We start from the raw sequence: 20604 nt of genomic DNA, 5'->3' as shown, positions 1-20604 counted from the left end.
GGGTGTCAGTGGGCTGACTGTGAACGCTCTGAGAGACTCTGGGTTGAGGTCAGTGATAAAGTAGTCTACAGTGCTACTGCAAAGAGATGAGCTATAGGTGTACCTACCATAGGAGTCCCCTCGAAGCCTACCATTGACTATGTACATACCCAGAGTGCGACAGAGCTGCAGGAGTTGTGACCCGTTTTTGTTGGTTATGTTGTCATAGTTGTGCCTAGGGGGGCATATGGGGGAGGGAATGCTGTCACCTCCAGGCAGGTGTTTGTCCCCCTGTGTGCTGGGTGGGTGTCAGGTTCTTGTCCAGTTCTGGCATTTAGGTCACCACAGACTAGTACATGTCCCTGGGCCTGGAAATGATTGAATTCCCCCTCCAGGATGGAGAAGCTGTCTTCATTAAAGTATGGGGATTCTAGTGGGGGGATATAGGTAGCACACAGGAGGACATCTTTCTCTGTTAAGATAATTTCCTTTTGAATTTCTAGCCAAATGTAAAATGTTCCTGTTTTGATTAATTTAATGGAGTTAGTTAGGTCTGCTCTATACCAAATTAGCATACCCCCTGAGTCTCTTCCCTATTTCACACCTGGTAGTTTGGTGGATGGGACTACCAGCTCTCTGTAACCTAGAGGGCAACCAGTGAGTCCGTCTCCTCTATACCATGTTTCTTGCAGGATGACAATGTCTGTATTACCGATTTCTTTGGTGAAGTCCGGGTTCCTGCTCTTTAGGCCAAAGGCAGATGACCTCAGGCCTTGGATATTCCAGGATGATATAGTGAAGGCTTTTTGTTCCATAAAGTGTCCAATGTTGTTGGTCGTGGTTTGGCCTCAGGCCAGTAAGTGCGAGCAGAGCCTGCTGAGCATCTGGTACATGCCGTTGGCTTGGGCGAGTGTAAGAGTGGGGGTTGGGCCTGTTTGCCCGCTCACTACCTGGGCGTATGTGTGACTTCCATGTTGATGCCCTCTTTGCGGGGGTGGGGTGCATGGGGTGGGCAGGAGTGGCATAGGTCTGATCTGAGGGGGCCTAAATGGGGTGTGGGCATGGTTGATGTGGGGGGGTGTTGATTGGTTGGAGTGGGGGTGTGGATGTGTCTGGGGGTGCTGTGGTCTGGATGTAAGTCCTCTTGGCGTGGGTCCTCTATGTGTAGCCACCCTCTCTTTCTCTTTCTCTCCACCCTCTCTCTCTACCTCTCTCTCTCTTTCTCTCCCCCCTCTCTCTCTTTCTCTCTCTTTCTCTCTCTTTCTCTCTCTTTCTCTCCTCCCTCTCTCTCTTTCTCTCCACCCTCTCTCTCGTTCTCTCCACCCTCTCTCTCGTTCTCTCCACCCTCTCTCTACCTCTCTCTTTCTCTCTCTCTCTCTTTCTCTCTACCTCTCTCTCTCTACCTCTCTCTCTCCACCCCCTCTCTCTCTCGCTTTCTCTCCACCCTCTCTCTCTCTTTCTCTCCACCCTCTCTCTCTACCTCTCCACCCTCTCTCTCTACCCCTCTATCTCTACCTCTCTCTCTCTCCACCCTCTCTCTCTCTTTCTCTCCCTCTCTTTCTCTTTATTTCTCTCCCTCTCTCTCTCTCTCTCTCCAACCTCTCTCTCTCTTTCTCTCCCTCTCTCTCTCATTCTCTCCACCCTCTCTCTCTACTTCTCTCTCTTTCTCTCCACCCTCTCTCTCTCTCTTTCTCTCCACCCTCTCTCTACCTCTCTCTCTTTCTCTCTTCTCTCTCTCTACCTCTCTCTCTTTCTCTCCTCTCTCTCTCTACCTCTCTCTCTTTCTCTCCTCTCTCTCTCTACCTCGCTCTCTTTCTCTCCTCTCTCTCTCACCCTCTCTCGCTTTCTCTCCTCTCTCTCTCTCGCCCTCTCTCTCTTTCTCTCTACCTCTCTCTCTCTTTCTCTCCACCCTCTCTCTTTCTTTCTCTCCCTCTCACTCTTTCTCTCCACCCTCTCTCTACCTCTCTCTCTATTTCTCTCCCTCTCTCTCTCTCTCCACCCTCTGTCTCTCTGTCTCTCTCTCTCTACCTCTCTCTCTCTCTCCACCCTCTCTACCTCTCTCTCTCTCTCTCTCACTCTTTCTCTCCACCCTCTCTCTCTACCTCTCCACCCTCTCTCTCTACCCCTCTATCTCTACCTCTCTCTCTCTCCACCCTCTCTCTCTCTTTCTCTCCCTCTCTTTCTCTTTATTTCTCTCCCTCTCTCTCTCTCTCTCTCTCTCCAACCTCTCTCTCTTTCTCTCCACCCTCTCTCTCTCTACCTCTCTCTCTCCACCCTCTCTCTCTACCTCTCTCTCTCTCTCTCCACCCCCTCTCTTTCTCTCTCTTTCTTTCCCTCTCTCTTTCTCTCCTCCCTCTCTCTCTCTCTCCCCCCTCTCTCTCCCTCTCTCTCTCTCTCTCCACCCTCTCTCTCTACCTCTCTCACTCTCTCTCCACCCTCTCTCTCTACCTTTCAAATTCAAGCTGCTTTATTAGCATGAAAAACTTTGTGTCAATATTGCCATAGCAACAATGTATACAATATACATTGTAATAAAATTATAAACAATAACAAATAATATAAAATGGCAATAAATAATAATACAAAATTAAATACAAAAATAATAACAATAAAATGGTAACAGTCAATAGTCGAATGTAATGTAATAAATATAAAAATATAAATGGAAAATTAAACTATAACTAACTTATAACTAAATACGAGTCATCTTCACCATTACATCAGTACTACAACTACTATCATCATTACTACTACTACCACCACCACCATCACTAAACTGTTATCATTACCATCACCACCCATACCACTACTATTTGGAATGATAAACAACAATAATAATAGTAATAACAATAACAGTAATAATAAGTAAGTTACTGCTTACTATGCAGATGTTATTAGTCAGTGTCCCTCAGGCTATGGCAGGCAAATACATATTAAATACTCTCTCTCTAGGCCCCTCTCCTCTCTCTCTCTCTCTGTCTTGCGCTCTCTCTCTCTGTCTCTCTCTCTCTCTCTAGGCCCCTCTCCTCTCTCTCTCTCTCTCTCTAGGCCCCTCTCCTTTCTCCCTCTCTCTCTCTCTCTCTCTCTCTTTCTCTCCACCCTCTCTCTCTACCTCTGTCTCTGTCTATCTCTCTCTGTCTCACGCTCTCTCTGTCTCGCTCTCTCTCTCTCTCTCTCTCTCTCTCTAGGCCCCTCTCTGCTTCTCTTTCTGTCATTCCCTTTCTCACTGGTGACATCAGAACTGAAGCCTTTTAAGTCAGCCTGCCAACTATTCTGGGACGGTGGAGTTGTATAGGGCAGTGTTCGTATAGAGAAAAGGGCTTTGTTCATATTGCTCAGTGAGCCCTCAGTGTCTCAGTCTGAAATGGAGGACTGGTGAAGATAATGAGGCAGATGTTCCATGACTGGCTGTAGCTCAAAACCTGCCTGTATGGGAGGGTGTATATAATGTCACATGGCGTCTGTGGATGTCAATCTTCATCCTGTCTCCCACACGGTCTTATCTGCTCCTAGTAGACTGGGAGTTCTTTTTGGCTTCAGACTGGGTATTACCCATCTGTCTGGATGTTCCAGCTATAGAAGTTCTCTCCAGTTTGACATGCGCTATTCTGTCTGGGAGGTCGATCTGTGCCCAGATGGGGTGTTCCATCCATAGAATTAGAATTGTGGGTCTGTGCCCAGACTTGTTGTTCCATCTGGCTCTAGTCTGTAGACTACTCCATCTAGCTATCAGATCTAATTTAGTCTGTCTCTCAGGTTCAATCAGATCAAGTCTTTTACAGACACCATGTTTGTCATTCTTATCCATGCTGTTACTGGCTACGTCAGGGCTGTGCTTGACTGAGTCTCCTGAGCCCTGACTCGTGCGTACAGGTGTCTTTTCCAGAAGTGTCTCTCAGCGATAGAGGATTTAGGGTTTCAGTCATGAAACAGGGGTTTGAATATTAAATACTGGTGAGATGTAGCTTCTTACTGTAAATCAGGGAGACCCAGATAATGTAATATTGAGAGGGACAGCCTGTCAACAATTCAGTCAGACTTTCATTTCTTGTAGATATTATATGATGTAGCCTACTCTGATCTGTTTAAATAAAATAAAAAGATTGAGAAAGTTGCTCTGAGTTCCTTGGCTGGACAGCAACTGTGGGTGTACCAATGGGAGGGAGGGAGAGCATGAATCAGCAAAGTCAAAGTCATGTACCAGGATTTAAAGTAAACGACCAGTGCTGGCGAGGGTGATGGTGACGCCTCACTCAACTAAGGAGGTGATTCTGTAATGGAAGAATGGATGAGCAGAGAGAACTGACTCCTGTCTGCAGTTTGTGCAGCCTCCTGTAAAAGCCAGAGCTCTGTGGAGGAAATGCAGTTTGTGCAGCCTCCTGTAAAAGCCAGAGCTCTGTGGAGGAAATGCAGTTTGTGCAGCCTCCTGTAAAAGCCAGAGCTCTGTGGAGGAAATGCAGTTTGTGCAGCCTCCTGTAAAAGCCAGAGCTCTGTGGAGGAAATGCAGTTTGTGCAGCCTCCTGTAAAAGCCAGAGCTCTGTGGAGGAAATGCAGTTTGTGCAGCCTCCTGTAAAAGCCAGAGCTCTGTGGAGGAAATGCAGTTTGTGCAGCCTCCTGTAAAAGCCAGAGCTCTGTGGAGGAAATGCAGTTTGTGCAGCCTCCTGTAAAAGCCAGAGCTCTGTGGAGGAAATGCAGTTTGTGCAGCCTCCTGTAAAAGCCAGAGCTCTGTGGAGGAAATGCGTCCTTTAAACGCAGTTTTTCGACCCAGCATTCTGAGACCACATAATTTTATTCATGCTTTTCATATATTATTCCACCACTATTTCTACATCACTAGCCCACTAATAATGTGCATATTTCTAGAAACAGATCTTGCACAAGTCAGTGTCTTTTCCTTGTCTGACAATGACCATTAGGCCGAGGTTATGTTAACTTTATTTATGGTTATAGTGGTCATTTAAGAACAGGAAGTAGTAGATCTATAATGAATAGCCTAAATATGTGTTATTTGTAAGTGAAAATAGTGGTTTCTAGTAGAGGTCGATTGATTAATCGGAATGGCCGATTTAATTAGGGCGGAAATCGGTATTTTTGGACACCGATTTGGCCGATTAAAAAAATATATATATATATTTTTACACCTTTATTTAACTTGGCAAGTCAGTTAAGAACACATTCTTATTTTCAATTACGGCCTAGGAACGGTGGGTTAACTGCCTCGTTCAGGGGCAGAACAACAGATTTATACCTTGTCAGCTCGGGGATTCAATCTTGCAACCTTACAGTTAACTAGTCCAACGCTCTAACCACCTGCCTCTCATTGCACTCCACGAGGAGCCTGCCTGTTACGCAAATGCAGTAAGAAGCCAAGGTAAGTTGCTTGCTAGCATTAAACTTATATTATAAAAAACAATCAATCAATCAATCATAATCACTAGTTAACTACACATGGTTGATATTACTAGTTTATCTAGCGTGTCCTGCGTTGCATATAATCGATGCGGTGCGCATTCGCGAAAAAGGGCTGTCGTTGCTCCAACGTGTACCTAACCATAAACATCAATGCCTTTCTTAAAATCAATACACAAGTATATATTTTTAAACCTGCATATTTAGTTAATATTGCCTGCTAACATGAATTTCTTTTAACTAGGGTAATTGTGTCACTTCTCTTGCAACAGAGTCAGGGTATATGCAGCAGTTTGGGCCGCCTGGCTCGTTGCGAACTGTGTGAAGACTATTTCTTCCTAACAAAGACAGCCAACTTCGCCAAACGGGGGATGATTTAACAAAAGCGCATTTGCGAAAAAAGCACAATCGTTGCACGACTGTACCTAACCATAAACATCCATGCATTCTTAAAATCAATACACAGAAATATATATTTTTAAACCTGCATATTTAGCTAAAGGAAATCCAGGTTAGCAGGAAATATTAAGCAGGTGAAATTGTGTCACTTCTCTTGCGTTCATTGCACGCAGAGTCAGGGTATATGCAACAGTTTGGGCCGCCTGGCTCGTTGCGAACTAATTTGCCAGAATTCTACGTAATTATGACATAACATTGAAGGTTGTGCAATGTAACAGGAATATTTAGACTTCTGGATGCCACCCGTTAGATAAAATACAGAACGGTTCCGTATTTCACTGAAAGAATAAACATTTTGTTTTCGAAATGATAGTTTCCGGATTCGACCATATTGACCAAAGGCTCGTATTTCTGTGTGTTATTATGTTATAATTAAGTCTATGATATGATAGAGCAGTCTGACTGATCGATGGTAGGCACCAGCAGGCTCGTAAGCATTCATTCAAACAGCACTTTCGTGCGTTTTGCCAGCAGCTCTTCGCAATGCTTCAAGCATTGAGCTGTTTATGACTTCAAGCCTATCAACTCCCGAGATTAGGCTGGTGTTACCGATGTGAAATGGCTAGCTAGTTAGCGGGGTGCGCGCTAATAGCGTTTCAATCGGTGACGTCACTTGCTCTGAGACTTGGAGTAGTTGTTCCCCTTGCTCTGCAAGGGCCGCGGCTTTTGTGGAGCGATGGGTAACGATGCTTCGAGGGTGGCTGTTGTCGATGTGTTCCTGGTTCGAGCCCAGGTAGGGGCGAGGAGAGGGACGGAAGCTATACTGTTACACTGACAATACTAAAGTGCCTATAAGAACATCCAATAGTCAAAGGTATATGAAATACAAATCGTATAGAGAGAAATAGTCCTATAATTCCTATAATAACTACAACCTAAAACTTCTTACCTGGGAATATTGAAGACTCATGTTTAAAGGAACCACCAGCTTTCATATGTTCTCATGTTCTGAGCAAGGAACTTAAACGTTAGCTTTTTTACATGGCACATATTGCACTTTTACTTTCTTCTCCAACACTTTGTTTTTGCATTATTTAAACCAAATTGAACATGTTTCATTATTTATTTGAGGCTAAATGGATTTTATTGATGTATTATATTAAGTTAAAATAAGTGTTCATTCAGTATTGTTGTAATTGTCATTAATTAATTAACAAATAAATAAAAGAAATCGGCCGATGTATCGGCGTTGAAAAATCATAATCGGTCAACCTCTAGTTTCTAGGAGTCCGGTCCCCGTGGTTGGTTGTTCCATTTCTAATCTCTCGTCTGGCCCAGATCTGAGCCATCGTGCTGTGAGCCCCACCTAGTGTGTGTGTGTGTGTGTGTGTGTGTGTGTGTGTGTGTGTGTGTGTGTGTGTGTGTGTGTGTGTGTGTGTGTGTGTGTGTGTGTGTGTGTGTGTTTGACACAGTTTTTCACTGCATCCTCATAATGTTTTTGAAATCATACTGCCATAAAATAAAAAGTAGTCTGTCACATATTATTTTCATTCATACTGGCAGTGTATCATACAATTATAATATAGCCTAGACGATGGGTTTTGATCGAGCTGGTTCATTAAAACTGAAGTCGTCGATGTATCATTATACATCATGCAGCTTTGGCTTTGTAACTTACTTGTCTGTAATTAGTCCACTGATCAGTATTCCTGCTCAGGCTGTTCTCTCTGCTGCTGGGAGATTGCCATGTATGCAGGATGCAAATTATATTTAAATGCTGCCCCCCAGTGATCGTGCTGGCTGACCTTTGACCTTGCGATTGACTTGCTCAGTGTTCCCATGCGATGTTAGCAGAACGCTGATAGGGTTTACTGCTTGCCCAATCACGCACTCGGTAATGAGTAGAGTGAAGTGAACACTGTTAGGAGGCGTAATGTGTACAGGAGTCCGCTTGCAGTGGAATCAGCTTCCAGTCCCTGTGTGATGTTTGATAAGACTTGATCTGGATACGTGTTGGCCTTCTGGAGCTATCCTGAGAGGATATGTACAACATCAAAGGATCAACTTCTAAGAGGGAAGGGGAGAGTGAGGAGACTGGGGGAGAGTGAGGAGACTGGGGGGGGAGAGTGAGGAGACTGGGGGGAGGGAGAGTGAGGAGACTGGGGGGAGGGAGAGTGAGGAGACTGGGGGGGGGGAGAGTGAGGAGACTGGGGGGGGAGGAGGGGGGAGAGTGAGGAGACTGGTGGGGGAAGGAGAGGGGAGAGTGAGGAGACTGGTGGGGGAAGGAGAGGGCAGAGTGAGGAGACTGGTGGGGGAAGGAGAGGGCAGAGTGAGGAGACTGGTGGGGGAAGGAGAGGGCAGAGTGAGGAGACTGGTGGGGGAAGGAGAGGGCAGAGTGAGGAGACTGGTGGGGGAAGAGAGGGCAGAGTGAGGAGACTGGTGGGGGAAGGAGAGGGGAGAGTGAGGAGACTGGTGGGGGAAGGAGAGGGGAGAGTGAGGAGACTGGTGGAGGAAGGAGAGGGGAGAGTGAGGAGACTGGGGGAGAGTGAGGATACTGGTGGGGGAAGGAGAGGGGAGAGTGAGGAGACTGGTGGGGGAAGGAGAGGGGAGAGTGAGGAGACTGGGGGAGAGTGAGGATACTGGTGGGGGAAGGAGAGGGGAGAGTGAGGAGACTGGTGGAGGAATGAGAGGGGAGAGTGAGGAGACTGGGGGAGAGTGAGGATACTGGTGGGGGAAGGAGAGGGGAGAGTGAGGAGACTGGTGGGGGAAGGAGAGGGGAGAGTGAGGAGACTGGTGGGGGAAGGAGAGGGGAGAGTGAGGAGACTGGTGGAGGAAGGAGAGGGGAGAGTGAGGAGACTGGGGGAGAGTGAGGATACTGGTGGGGGAAGGAGAGGGGAGAGTGAGGAGACTGGTGGGGGAAGGAGAGGGGAAAGTGAGGAGACTGGGGGAGAGTGAGGATACTGGTGGAGGAAGGAGAGGGGAGAGTGAGGAGACTGGGGGAGAGTGAGGATACTGGTGGGGGAAGGAGAGGGGAGAGTGAGGAGACTGGTGGGGGAAGGAGAGGGGAGAGTGAGGAGACTGGGGGAGAGTGAGGATACTGGTGGGGGAAGGAGAGGGGAGAGTGAGGAGACTGGGGGAGAGTGAGGATACTGGTGGGGGAAGGAGAGGGCAGAGTGAGGAGACTGGTGGAGGAAGGAGAGGGCAGAGTGAGGAGACTGGTGGAGGAAGGAGAGGGCAGAGTGAGGAGACTGGTGGAGGAAGGAGAGGGCAGAGTGAGGAGACTGGGGGAGAGTGAGGATACTGGTGGGGGAAGGAGAGGGGAGAGTGAGGAGACTGGTGGAGATGGGAGAGTGAGGAGACTGGTGGAGGAAGGAGAGGGGAAAGTGAGGAGACTGGTGGGGGAAGGAGAGGGCAGAGTGAGGAGACTGGTGGAGGAAGGAGAGGGCAGAGTGAGGAGACTGGTGGAGGAAGGAGAGGGCAGAGTGAGGAGACTGGTGGAGGAAGGAGAGGGCAGAGTGAGGAGACTGGGGGAGAGTGAGGATACTGGTGGGGGAAGGAGAGGGGAGAGTGAGGAGACTGGTGGAGATGGGATAGTGAGGAGACTGGTGGAGATGGGAGAGTGAGGAGACTGGTGGAGGAAGGAGAGGGGAAAGTGAGGAGACTGGTGGGGGAAGGAGAGGGCAGAGTGAGGAGACTGGTGGAGGAAGGAGAGGGGAGACGGGTGGGGGAAAGAAAGGGCAGAGTGAGGAGACTGGTGGAGGAAGGAGAGGGGAGAGTGAGGAGACTGGTGGGGGAAGGAGAGGGCAGAGTGAGGAGACTGGTGGAGGAAGGAGAGGGGAGAGTGAGGAGACTGGTGGAGAGGGGAGAGTGAGGAGACTGGTGGAGAGGGGAGAGTGAGGAGACTGGTGGAGGAAGGAGAGGGGAGAGTGAGGAGACTGGTGGAGGAAGGAGAGGGGAGAGTGAGGAGACTGGTGGGGGAAGGAGAGGGGAGAGTGAGGAGACTGGTGGGGGAAGGAGACTGGGGGAGATTGAGGAGACTGGTGGAGGAAGGAGAGGGGAGAGTGAGGAGACTGGTGGGGGAAAGAAAGGGCAGAGTGAGGAGACTGGTGGAGGAAGGAGAGGGGAGAGTGAGGAGACTGGTGGGGGAAGGAGAGGGCAGAGTGAGGAGACTGGTGGAGGAAGGAGAGGGGAGAGTGAGGAGACTGGTGGAGAGGGGAGAGTGAGGAGACTGGTGGAGAGGGGAGAGTGAGGAGACTGGTGGAGGAAGGAGAGGGGAGAGTGAGGAGACTGGTGGGGGAAGGAGAGGGGAGAGTGAGGAGACTGGTGGGGGAAGGAGACTGGGGGAGATTGAGGAGACTGGTGGAGGAAGGAGAGGGGAGAGTGAGGAGACTGGTGGGGGAAGGAGAGGGGAGAGTGAGGAGACTGGTGGAGAGGGGAGAGTGAGGAGACTGGTGGGGGAAGGAGAGGGGAGAGTGAGGAGACTGGTGGAGGAAGGTGAGGAGACTGGTGGGGGAAGGAGAGGGGAGAGTGAGGAGACTGGTGGAGGAAGGTGAGGAGACTGGTGGAGGGAGGGGAGAGTGAGGAGACTGGTGGAGGAAGGAGAGGGGAGACTGGTGGAGAGGGGAGAGTGAGGAGACTGGTGGAGGAAGGAGAGGGGAGAGAGGGGACTGGTGGGGGAAGGAGAGGGGAGAGTGAGGAGACTGGTGGGGGAAGGAGAGGGGAGAGTGAGGAGACTGGTGGGGGAAGGAGAGGGGAGACTGGTGGGGGAAGGAGAGGGGAGACTGGTGGAGGAAGGAGAGGGGAGAGTGAGGGGACTGGTGGGGGAAGGAGAGGGGAGATTAAGGAGACTGGTGGAGGAAGGAGAGGGGAGAGTGAGGAGACTGGTGGGGGAAGGAGAGGGGAGAGTGAGGAGACTGGTGGGGGAAGGAGAGGGGAGAGTGAGGAGACTGGTGGGGGAAGGAGAGGGGAGAGTGAGGAGACTGGTGGGGGAAGGAGAGGGGAGAGTGAGGAGACTGGTGGGGGAAGGAGAGGGGAGAGTGAGGAGACTGGTGGGGGAAGTTAAAATGATTGAGCTTAGCTAGCTTGAATGATGATGACAGAGCCGTTCAGTATGGCACAACGATGTTTTAATGTTCAGATATATCATGTAGAATAGACATGCCTCTCTGACTTGTAGCCTACAGCACAGGAGTCAGCTCTATTCATGACTGTTATAGTTCAGTATGTGGTAACTTCCAGAATGTGACCTTGATGTTGGAGACAGAGAAATGGACAATCAGTATCAGAGAGATGGAGAGGATGGGCTTTGAAATGAAGGATTGTCAGAGCAGGAGACCGATGAGGGAGATGTTCAACGTATATTACAGGGTTGATAAGATTGTCCTCCAATCAGTTTCTAAATTAACTTGAATTGAGTGTTTCTGTTCATTCTTAAATTCATTAGGCCTAAGCCAGGATATCAATTTTGCTCATCAAACTCTCACAAGATTTCAATCAACTCACTTTTTTAGACAGATTAGACAGACTGAGTTGTGTTTGAAAAGACTTTGACACAGAAAGTGAGTCATTTAGCCTGATGTGGTGTGTTGATAAATTAGTCCTAGTCAAAGGGACTTTTTTTGACCTGTGACATAAGGAGATGGATGAGTTCAAGTCAGTCACCATGTTAGATTGTACTAAGAAAATGTTCCTTAAATTTCAGTCTCAAGAAATGCCAATGGTTTCAGTCCAAATCAAATTGTATTGGTCACATACATACACATGGTTAGCAGATGTTAATGTGAGTGTAGCGAAATGCTTGTGCTTCTAGTTCCGACAGTGCAGCAATATCTAACAAGTAATTTAAAAGTTTTCAAGATATTGGACTTTCAAGATGCAAAGTTTCAACTGCCACTAGGGGTGTAACAGTACGTTTATTCTTACACAACCGTTCGGTATGGAGACCTCGGTTCGGTCCACGCTGTGAACCCTAATGAATTCACACAAAAAAATATATAAGCTCAGCAAAAAAGTAAACATCCCTTTTTCAGGACCCTGTCTTTCAAAGATAATTCGTAAAAATCCAAATAACTTCACAGATCTTCATTGTAAAGGGTTTAAACACTGTTTCCCCATGCTTGTTCAATGAACCATAAACAATTAATGAACATGCTCCTGTGGAACGGTCGTTAAGACACTAACAGCTTACAGACGGTAGGCAATTAAGGTCACAGTTCTGAAAACTTAGTACACTAAAGAGGCCTTTCTATTGACTCTGAAAAACACCAAAAGAAAGATGCCCAGGGTCCCTGCTCATCTGCATGAACGTGCCTTAGGCATGCTGCAAGGAGGCATGAGGACTGCAGATGTGGCCAGGGCAATAAATTACAATGTCCGTACTGTAAGAAGCCTAAGACAGCGCTACAGGGAGACAGGACGGACAGCTGATCGTCCTCACAGTGGCAGACCACGTGTAACAACACCTGCACAGGATCAGTACATCTGAACATCACACCTGCAGGACAGGTACAGGTTAGCAACAACAACTGCCCGAGTTACACCAGGAATGCACAATCCCTCCATCAGTGCTCAGACTGTCCGCAATAGGCTGAGAGAGGCTGCACTCAGGGCTTGTAGGCCTGTTGTAAGGCAGGTCCTCAACAACGTCGCCTATGGGCACAAACCCACTGTCGCTGGACCAGACAGGACTTGCAAAAAGTTCTCTTCACTGACGAGTCGTGGTTTTGTCTCACCAGGGGTGATGGTCGGATTCGTGTTTACCGTTGAAGGAATGAGTGTTACACCGAGGCCTGTACTCTGGAGCGGGATCGATTTGGAGGTGGAGAGTCCGTAATGGTCTGGGGCGTTGTGTCACAGCATCATCGGACTGAGTTTGTTGTCATTGCAGGCAATCTCAACGCTGTGTATTACAGGGAAGACATCCTCCTCCCTCATGTGGTACCCTTCCTGCAGGCTCATCCTGACATGACCCTCCTGCATGACAATGCCACCAGCCATACTGCTCATTCTGTGCGTGATTTCCTGCAAGACAGGAATGTCAGTGTTCTGCCATGGCCACCGAAGAGCCCGGATCTCAATCCCATTGAGCACGTCTGGGACCTGTTGGATCGAAGGGTGAGGGCTAGGGCCATTCCCCCCAGAAATGTCCGGGAACTTGCAGGTGCTTTGGTGGAAGACTCGGGTAACATCTCACAGCAAGATCTGGAAAATCTGGTGCAGCCCATGAGGAGGAGATGCACTGCAGTACTTAATGCAGCTGGTGACCACACCAGATACTGACTGTTACTTTTGATTTTGACCCCCCCCCTTTGTTCAGGGACACATTGTTCCATTTCTGTTAGTCACATGTCTCAGTTGTATCTTGTTATGTTCATACACATTTTTGCCCATGTTAAGTTTGCTGAAAATAAATGCAGTTTCCAGTGAGAAGACGTTTCTTTTGTGTGTGTGTTTCACACTAGGCCTATAGGCTATGTCTACGCTGCATTGTAGGCCTGTTCCACTTAGGTAAATCTGGTCTGGAAAAAAACATGTTTTACTATTCTGTTAAAACAACTAGAGCCTTTGCGCACTTTGTAATAATTGCCGCATTTCAAGCTGTCTTTTTGTAAGGCACAACCAGGAACTAGTTCTTTACGATTGCGAATGGTGTCGTCGATAAACCAGAATTGGAAGATCCTCAATCATTGTTTAAATCTCTAGACACAGTCTACAGGGAGGAGGTGAGGGCACTCTGAGTGTGGTGTCAGGAAAACAACCTCTCACTCAATGTCAACAAAACAAAGGAGATTATCGTGGACTTCAGGAAACAACAGAGGGTGCACCCCCCCTATCCACATCGACGGGACAGCAGTGGAGAAGGTGGAAAGTTTTAAGTTCCTCTGCGGACACGTCACGGATAACCAGGAGTGGTCCACCCACACAGACAGTGTGGTGAGGAAGGCGCAACAGCGCCTCTTCAACCTCAGGAGGCTGAAGAAATTTGTCTTGTCACCTAAAACCCAAACTTTTACAGATGCACAATTGAGAACATCCTGTCAGGCTGTATCACCGCCTGGTACGGCAACTGCTCCGCCCACAACCACAAGACTCTCCAGAGGGTGGTGCGGTCTGCACAACGCATCACCGGGGGCAAACTACCTGCCCTCCATGACACCGACAGCACACGATGTCGCAGGAAGGCCAAAAAGATCATCAAGGACAACAACCACCCGAGCCACTGCCTGTTCACCCCGCTGCCTTCCAGAAGGCGAGGTCAGTACAGGTGCATCAAAGCTGGGACCGAGAGACTGAAAAACAGCTTCTATGTCAAGGCCATCAGACTGGTAAACAGCCATCACTAACACAGAGGCTGCTGCCTACATACAGACTCGAATCATTGGCCACTTTAATAAATGGATTACTAGTCACTTTAATAATGCTACTTTAGCCTCCCGAGTGGGGCAGTGGTCTAAGGCACTGCATCGCAGTGCTAGCTGTGCCACTAGAGATTCTGGGTTCGAGTCCTGGCTCTGTCGCAGCCGCCCGCGACCGGGAGACCCATGGAGCAGCGCACAATTGGCCCAGCGTCGTCCAGGTAAGGGGAGGCTTTGGCCGGCAGGCATGTTGTTGTCCCATCGCGCACTAGGGACTCCTGTGCTGGGCCGGGCGCAGTGCACGCTGACATGGTCGCCAGATGTACGGGGTTTCCTCCGACACATTGGTGCGGCAGGCTTCCAGTTTAAGTGGGCATTGTGTCAAGAAGCAGTGCGGCTTGGTTGGGTTGTGTTTCGGAGAACGCAGGGCTCTCGACCTTCGCCTCTCCCGAGTCCGTACGGGAGTTGCAGCGATGAGACAAGACTGTAACTATCAATTGGAAACCTCGTAATTGGGGAAAAAAATATAATACCAAAAAAATTATGCCACTAATGTTCACATATCTTGCATTCCTCATCTCATATGTATATACTGTATTCTATACCATCTATTGCATCTTGCCTATGCCGCTCGGTCATCGCTCATTCATATATTCATATGTACATATTCTCATTCCATCCCTTTACTTAGATTTGTGTGTATTGTTGTTGAATTGTTAGATTACTTGTTAGATATTACTGCACTTTCGGAACTAGAGGCACAAGCTACACTCGTATTAACATCTGCTAACCATGTGTATGTGACCAATAACATTTCATTTGATTTAGTTTGGGAACATTCTGGCTTCCCAGTAGATTACAACGGCGAATGACAAAGTTGTGGATAAAACGTTAACAGTATGTCGCCACGCTCAACGAGAATAGCCTATGCAGCTGCCAACGACTCCAATATGTTGCACCATTTACGGCGGAGCAAGACTGAAACACAGAGACAAACAACACAACATTGTTTCCCTCTGTATTCAAGCAGCACTTGGCTGCTGATTTATAACCGAGCCAAAGAAATTAGAAGAGCGATAGGTAGGCTATATTTTATACTTTAGTTTATAGCTGCAGACATGAACAACTTCCCTCTTGCACCCATTTCAGCAAACCGGTAGTGCCAGCTCTATATAAGCAAACCAAAGCCGAAGTTTTCAATGAATTGGTCAATGCATCCTGTTTTGTGCTTAGTGACATCCCATCACATTACCCTGGAGTGGGAGATGTACGTACGCTGGTACAGACATGGCCCCTTTGAGAGTCACAAGTGCACATCTGGAGCTGAAGGAGGCAGTGTCATGGTGCGTTCATAACCAAGTGGGAATTTACCACATATGAAAAATCCTCTTGAATGGTAGTGATTACTAGTGGGAAATTCACCAATCATCCTGAGCACCCACTTCTCCAACATGGTGACCTCTGACTTCACCTGCTAAGTAAATGGCCTCTAGAACAGCATTTACTGTAGTTAAATGCAACCACAAAACATTCTTTATAAAAAGCAATGTATTAATGTGGTTTTTGAACTCTAATTTGTTTACAAGCATGATTGCTGTACTTTTAATTTATGGTTGACACCGCTTGTTGGCCATTATCCAATCCCTGTTTCTCAACGAATTCTGACTTTACAACTGGTAAATCCCCACCTCCCACATGGTTACAAACGCAGCATCAGAGTGGAAACTTGAGGCCCAACATAACGATCCTATCACAACAGACAACGCCAGGAACATTGTGAATGCTGAGCATTGTGACTGGAATTAAGTTTCCCCGCTGTACTGAAAACCGAACCATGACCCCAAGAATCACAGTACGTACCGAACCGTGGGTTTGGTAAACCGTTACACCCCTACCGGCCACTTCATCATAATGATGCACAATAGGCTACCTCTTTGTCTTTATGATCTTATTTGCTTTTCAAAGGTAAATCAGCCATCTTCAGTAATATCCATCAAACTTATTTGTTTATGAATCTCTTTGCAAATATTCCATCCATAAGTTCAGTACTGTTATTATTATTATTATCATCATACAATAGTTTGGATACATGTGTTAGCCTGTAAGGCCAGTTAGCAGTTAAGCAATGTTATCCTACAGTAGCAGCCAACTGACTGTTCTAGCCTACACTCTCTCAGGCTTAAACACAGTGTTGGTCTGACAGAGGCCAGTCCTCTCAACTCCAGTATGTTCCCTCCTACAGACAGCTGGCTAATAAATGCTCTCTCCCTCTCTCTTTCTCTCCTCCAGGCCCGTAATGTCAACACCGGCGAACTGGCTGCCATTAAAGTTATTAAGCTGGAACCTGGTAAACTCTTTTTTTTCTTTTTTTCTCTGCCCTCTGTCATCACTGTTTCCCTCTCCCTCCTCCTCCTTTCCTCCCCTTTGACCCTTTTCCCCTCCTCCTCTTCTCCTTTCTCTCCTCTCTTATCCCATTTCCCAAGTTTTCCAATTTTACACTAGGCAGTCTCTTGTCTTCTGTTGCAGACATAATCAAATGTTTATTTTGTTAATCTTCCTCTGTCCCCAACAGCTGAATCGAATTATCCCTTAGAAAGAAAACGCCGTGTCCGAATACCCATAATTGCATCTTAAATAGTAGGCCGACTGAGTATGTGAAAAAAATAAAGTTTAATAGTATGTGACATTTCGAAAATCAAGTATACTTTAAATGGCCGGATGTCATACTAATTTCGGCTTTCAAAACAGCAGATCAATTAGATATGCGGATGCGGTAGCGAACTCAACGCAGTCACGCAGGACGCAGTATGCAAAAATAGAATGTTTAATAGTATGTGACATTTTGGAAATCGAGTGGTTTAAATGCCAGGATGATATACTCATCTCTTCTGTAGGCTAGGCTACCTATTTAATGTATGGATCAAGCCATAGCAGTCATTCTGATCTCTTTCCCAATGATCAGTGCTTTAGTTTATTATGTTGCTGTCCAGCGGTTCTGAATTTGCGATGCACCTGACTGTCCACGTCCTTTTCATTTGAACATTTTGAAAAGTTTTGGTGTGTACTCTTTTGATTTCTATATGTTACAGCATTTAGTTTTTTACTGATACATATGTTGAAATTAAACAAATGATCTGTTTCTGTCTTCAGTCCTTTTTAAATAGGATAGATGGGCTATGGTGGTCTACTACAGTATAGGTTGAATGTGATCGTCTGCCTATAACCAACCTGAGTAGGCCTAGAACTTCCTATTCTATTCAGAGTTTAGAGAAATGAATTACATTGGAAATGAGCTATTATCAGGCTGGTTATTATCAGGCTGGTTATTATCAGGCTGGTTAATGTGATGCATGTCCTTTGAATTTGGAAAAATCCACCCGCACTCGGCCCCGCCCCACCTATTCAGCCAATCAGGAGCCTCTCCTGCGTTGCGGCCGTGGCATACTGCATACTTTTTACTAAACGGTACGTGCTAAATAGAATGCGACGATGAGTACATAGTATGCAGTTTAAGTATGTAATACACTAGTATGGGTATTCGGACACGCCATCGTCTTGTCACCGTCTTCACAATTTAACAGTCCAATTAATCAAATCAAAATCAAGTTTATTTTATATAGCCCTTCGTACATCAGCTAATATCTCGAAGTGCTGTACAGAAACCCAGCCTAAAACCACAAACAGCAAGCAATGTAGGTGTAGAAGCACGGCGGCTAGGAAAAACTCCCTAGAAAGGCCAAAACCTAGGAAGAAACCTAGAAGAGGAACCAGGCTATGAGGGGTGGCCAGTCCTCTTCTGGCTGTGCCGGGTGGAGATTATAACAGAACATGGCCAAGATGTTCAAATGTTCATAAATGACCAGCATGGTCAAATAATAATCAGGAGTTAAATGTCAGTTGGCTTTTCATAGCCGATCATTAAGAGTATCTCTACCGCTCCTGCAGTCTCTAGAGAGTTGAAAACAGCAGGTCTGGGACAGGTAGCATGTCCGGTGGACAGGTCAGGGTTCCATAGCCGCAGGCAGAACAGTTGAAACTGGAACAGCAGCAAGGCCAGGTGGACTGGGGACAGCAAGGATTTTTTTATGGTTCTCTCTCATCAGTCATGATTTCTGCGTAGATGTTGGTTCACAGTACACTGATTGTAATGATTTAGATGGAACTATAAACAGTTAGTTAGTTTCTGCTTGTGATTTATGAGCATCATCATTCAAACCCCTTGTCTCTCCTCCTAAAGTGTTTATTTTCTGTCTCATTTCAGTTTGAGTGTAATTTCCAAAGCCCTTTAATGGAAGTGAATGTGTGCTGCTAGGCTACATTCCAATCATTTCCCCAAGTCTAGAGCACAGCTTGCGAGCCAAACAAAATAACATGCAGCACACGCAGTGTCCCAGTTTCCGCTTCCTCCTCCATAGAACATTCTATCTGCAAACAACCACAGACGCTACCAAGCTGCCACCTAAATGTGTGTTTCTGTGCCCGTGTATGCAATACACACGCATATCTTTATCACTACAGTTGGATGCATGTCTTTATTTTTCCTGCACACTGTGAATATCATTTTGTTGCGCACATTAACAATTATTGCGTCACAAAGAGGATTAGGCTAAATTTACAAGGTGACATCCTTGTGTCAGCTTTTCAGTTCAAGTGGAGGAAATCACCTCGTATTTTGATGGCATCCTCTTAAGAGATGCAGCTGACGATTGGTGAGGGAGCAGCCTAGTTTGTCTACTGTACCAATATACTTTTAGACTAAAACTGTGTCTATTGTCTGTAGGCCTTGTCCCTTGATGTACATCTAACCCAGGGTTCCCCAAACAGTCCTGGAGACCCCAAGGCGTGCACGTTTTGCTTTTTGCCCTGGGAGGGGGGGGGGGGGGGGGGGGGGGCTGCAGGTGCGACTTTGGGAAACCCTGGTTTAACCTGACGAAAGTTGTTCACTCAGTTTTTCAATACAGTTGCTATGAATTTAATCTGAAGGATATTAATGCGTTTTTCATCCTAATGTGTCTTTTAGGGTTGTTAGGGTTGTCCTAATGTGTCTGTTAGGGGTGTCCTACTGTGTCTGTTAGGGTTGTTAGGGCTGTCCTAATGTGTCTGTTAGGGTTGTTAGGGCTGTCCTAATGTGTCTGTTAGGGGTGTCCTAATGTGTCTGTTAGGGGTGTCCTAATGTGTCTGTTAGGGGTGTCCTACTGTGTCTGTTAGGGTTGTTAGGGCTGTCCTAATGTGTCTGTTAGGGTTGTTAGGGCTGTCCTAATGTGTCTGTTAGGGGTGTCCTAATGTGTCTGTTAGGGGTGTCCTAATGTGTCTGTTAGGGGTGTCCTAATGTGTCTGTTAGGGGTGTCCTAATGTGTCTGTTAGGGTTGTTAGGGGTGTCCTAATGTGTCTGTTAGGGTTGTTAGGGGTGTCCTAATGTGTCTGTTAGGGGTGTCCTAATGTGTCTGTTAGGGGTGTCCTAATGTGTCTGTTAGGGGTGTCCTAATGTGTCTGTTAGGGGTGTCCTAATTTGTCTGTTAGGGGTGTCCTAATTTGTCTGTTAGGGGTGTCCTAATGTGTCTGTTAGGGGTGTCCTAATGTGTCTGTTAGGGGTGTCCTAATGTGTCTGTTAGGGGTGTCCTAATGTGTCTTTTAGGGTTGTTAGGGTTGTCCTAATGTGTCTGTTAGGGTTGTTAGGGCTGTCCTAATGTGTCTGTTAGGGTTGTTAGGGCTGTCCTAATGTGTCTGTTAGGGGTGTCCTAATGTGTCTTTTAGGGTTGTTAGGGCTGTCCTAATGTGTCTGTTAGGGTTGTTAGGGCTGTCCTAATGTGTCTGTTAGGGGTGTCCTAATGTGTCTGTTAGGGTTGTTAGGGGTGTCCTAATGTGTCTGTTAGGGGTGTCCTAATGTGTCTGTTAGGGTTGTTAGGGGTGTCCTAATGTGTCTGTTAGGGGTGTCCTAATGTGTCTGTTAGGGGTGTCCTAATGTGTCTGTTAGGGGTGTCCTAATGTGTCTGTTAGGGTTGTTAGGGGTGTCCTAATGTGTCTGTTAGGGTTGTTAGAGGTGTCCTAATGTGTCTGTTAGGGGTGTCCTAATGTGTCTGTTAGGGGTGTCCTAATGTGTCTGTTAGGGGTGTCCTAATGTGTCTGTTAGGGGTGTCCTAATGTGTCTGTTAGGGGTGTCCTAATGTGTCTGTTAGGGGTGTCCTAATGTGTCTGTTAGGGGTGTCCTAATGTGTCTGTTAGGGGTGTCCTAATGTGTCTGTTAGGGGTGTCCTAATGTGTCTGTTAGGGTTGTTAGGGGTGTCCTAATGTGTCTGTTAGGGTTGTTAGAGGTGTCCTAATGTGTCTGTTAGGGGTGTCCTAATGTGTCTGTTAGGGGTGTCCTAATGTGTCTGTTAGGGGTGTCCTAATGTGTCTGTTAGGGGTGTCCTAATGTGTCTGTTAGGGGTGTCCTAATGTGTCTGTTAGGGGTGTCCTAATGTGT

General features: G+C 47.1%; 1 protein-coding gene across 1 annotated transcript in view; it reads left to right on the top strand.

Moving 5' to 3' along the window:
* The window catches only part of LOC120017719 (mitogen-activated protein kinase kinase kinase kinase 3-like), an 87075-nt gene that overhangs the window by 22345 nt on the left and 44126 nt on the right, over positions 1–20604 (top strand). The window contains exon 2 of the mRNA XM_038960665.1: positions 16431–16488. Within this exon, the coding sequence (XP_038816593.1) occupies positions 16431–16488 (58 nt within the window). The remainder of the gene's footprint in view (positions 1–16430; positions 16489–20604) is intronic.

The sequence above is a fragment of the Salvelinus namaycush genome, chromosome 22 (assembly GCF_016432855.1).
Source record: "Salvelinus namaycush isolate Seneca chromosome 22, SaNama_1.0, whole genome shotgun sequence".
Lineage (NCBI taxonomy): Eukaryota > Metazoa > Chordata > Actinopteri > Salmoniformes > Salmonidae > Salvelinus > Salvelinus namaycush.
Note: the sequence above shows the minus strand (reverse complement) of the source record. Positions and strands in the feature narration are given on the sequence as shown.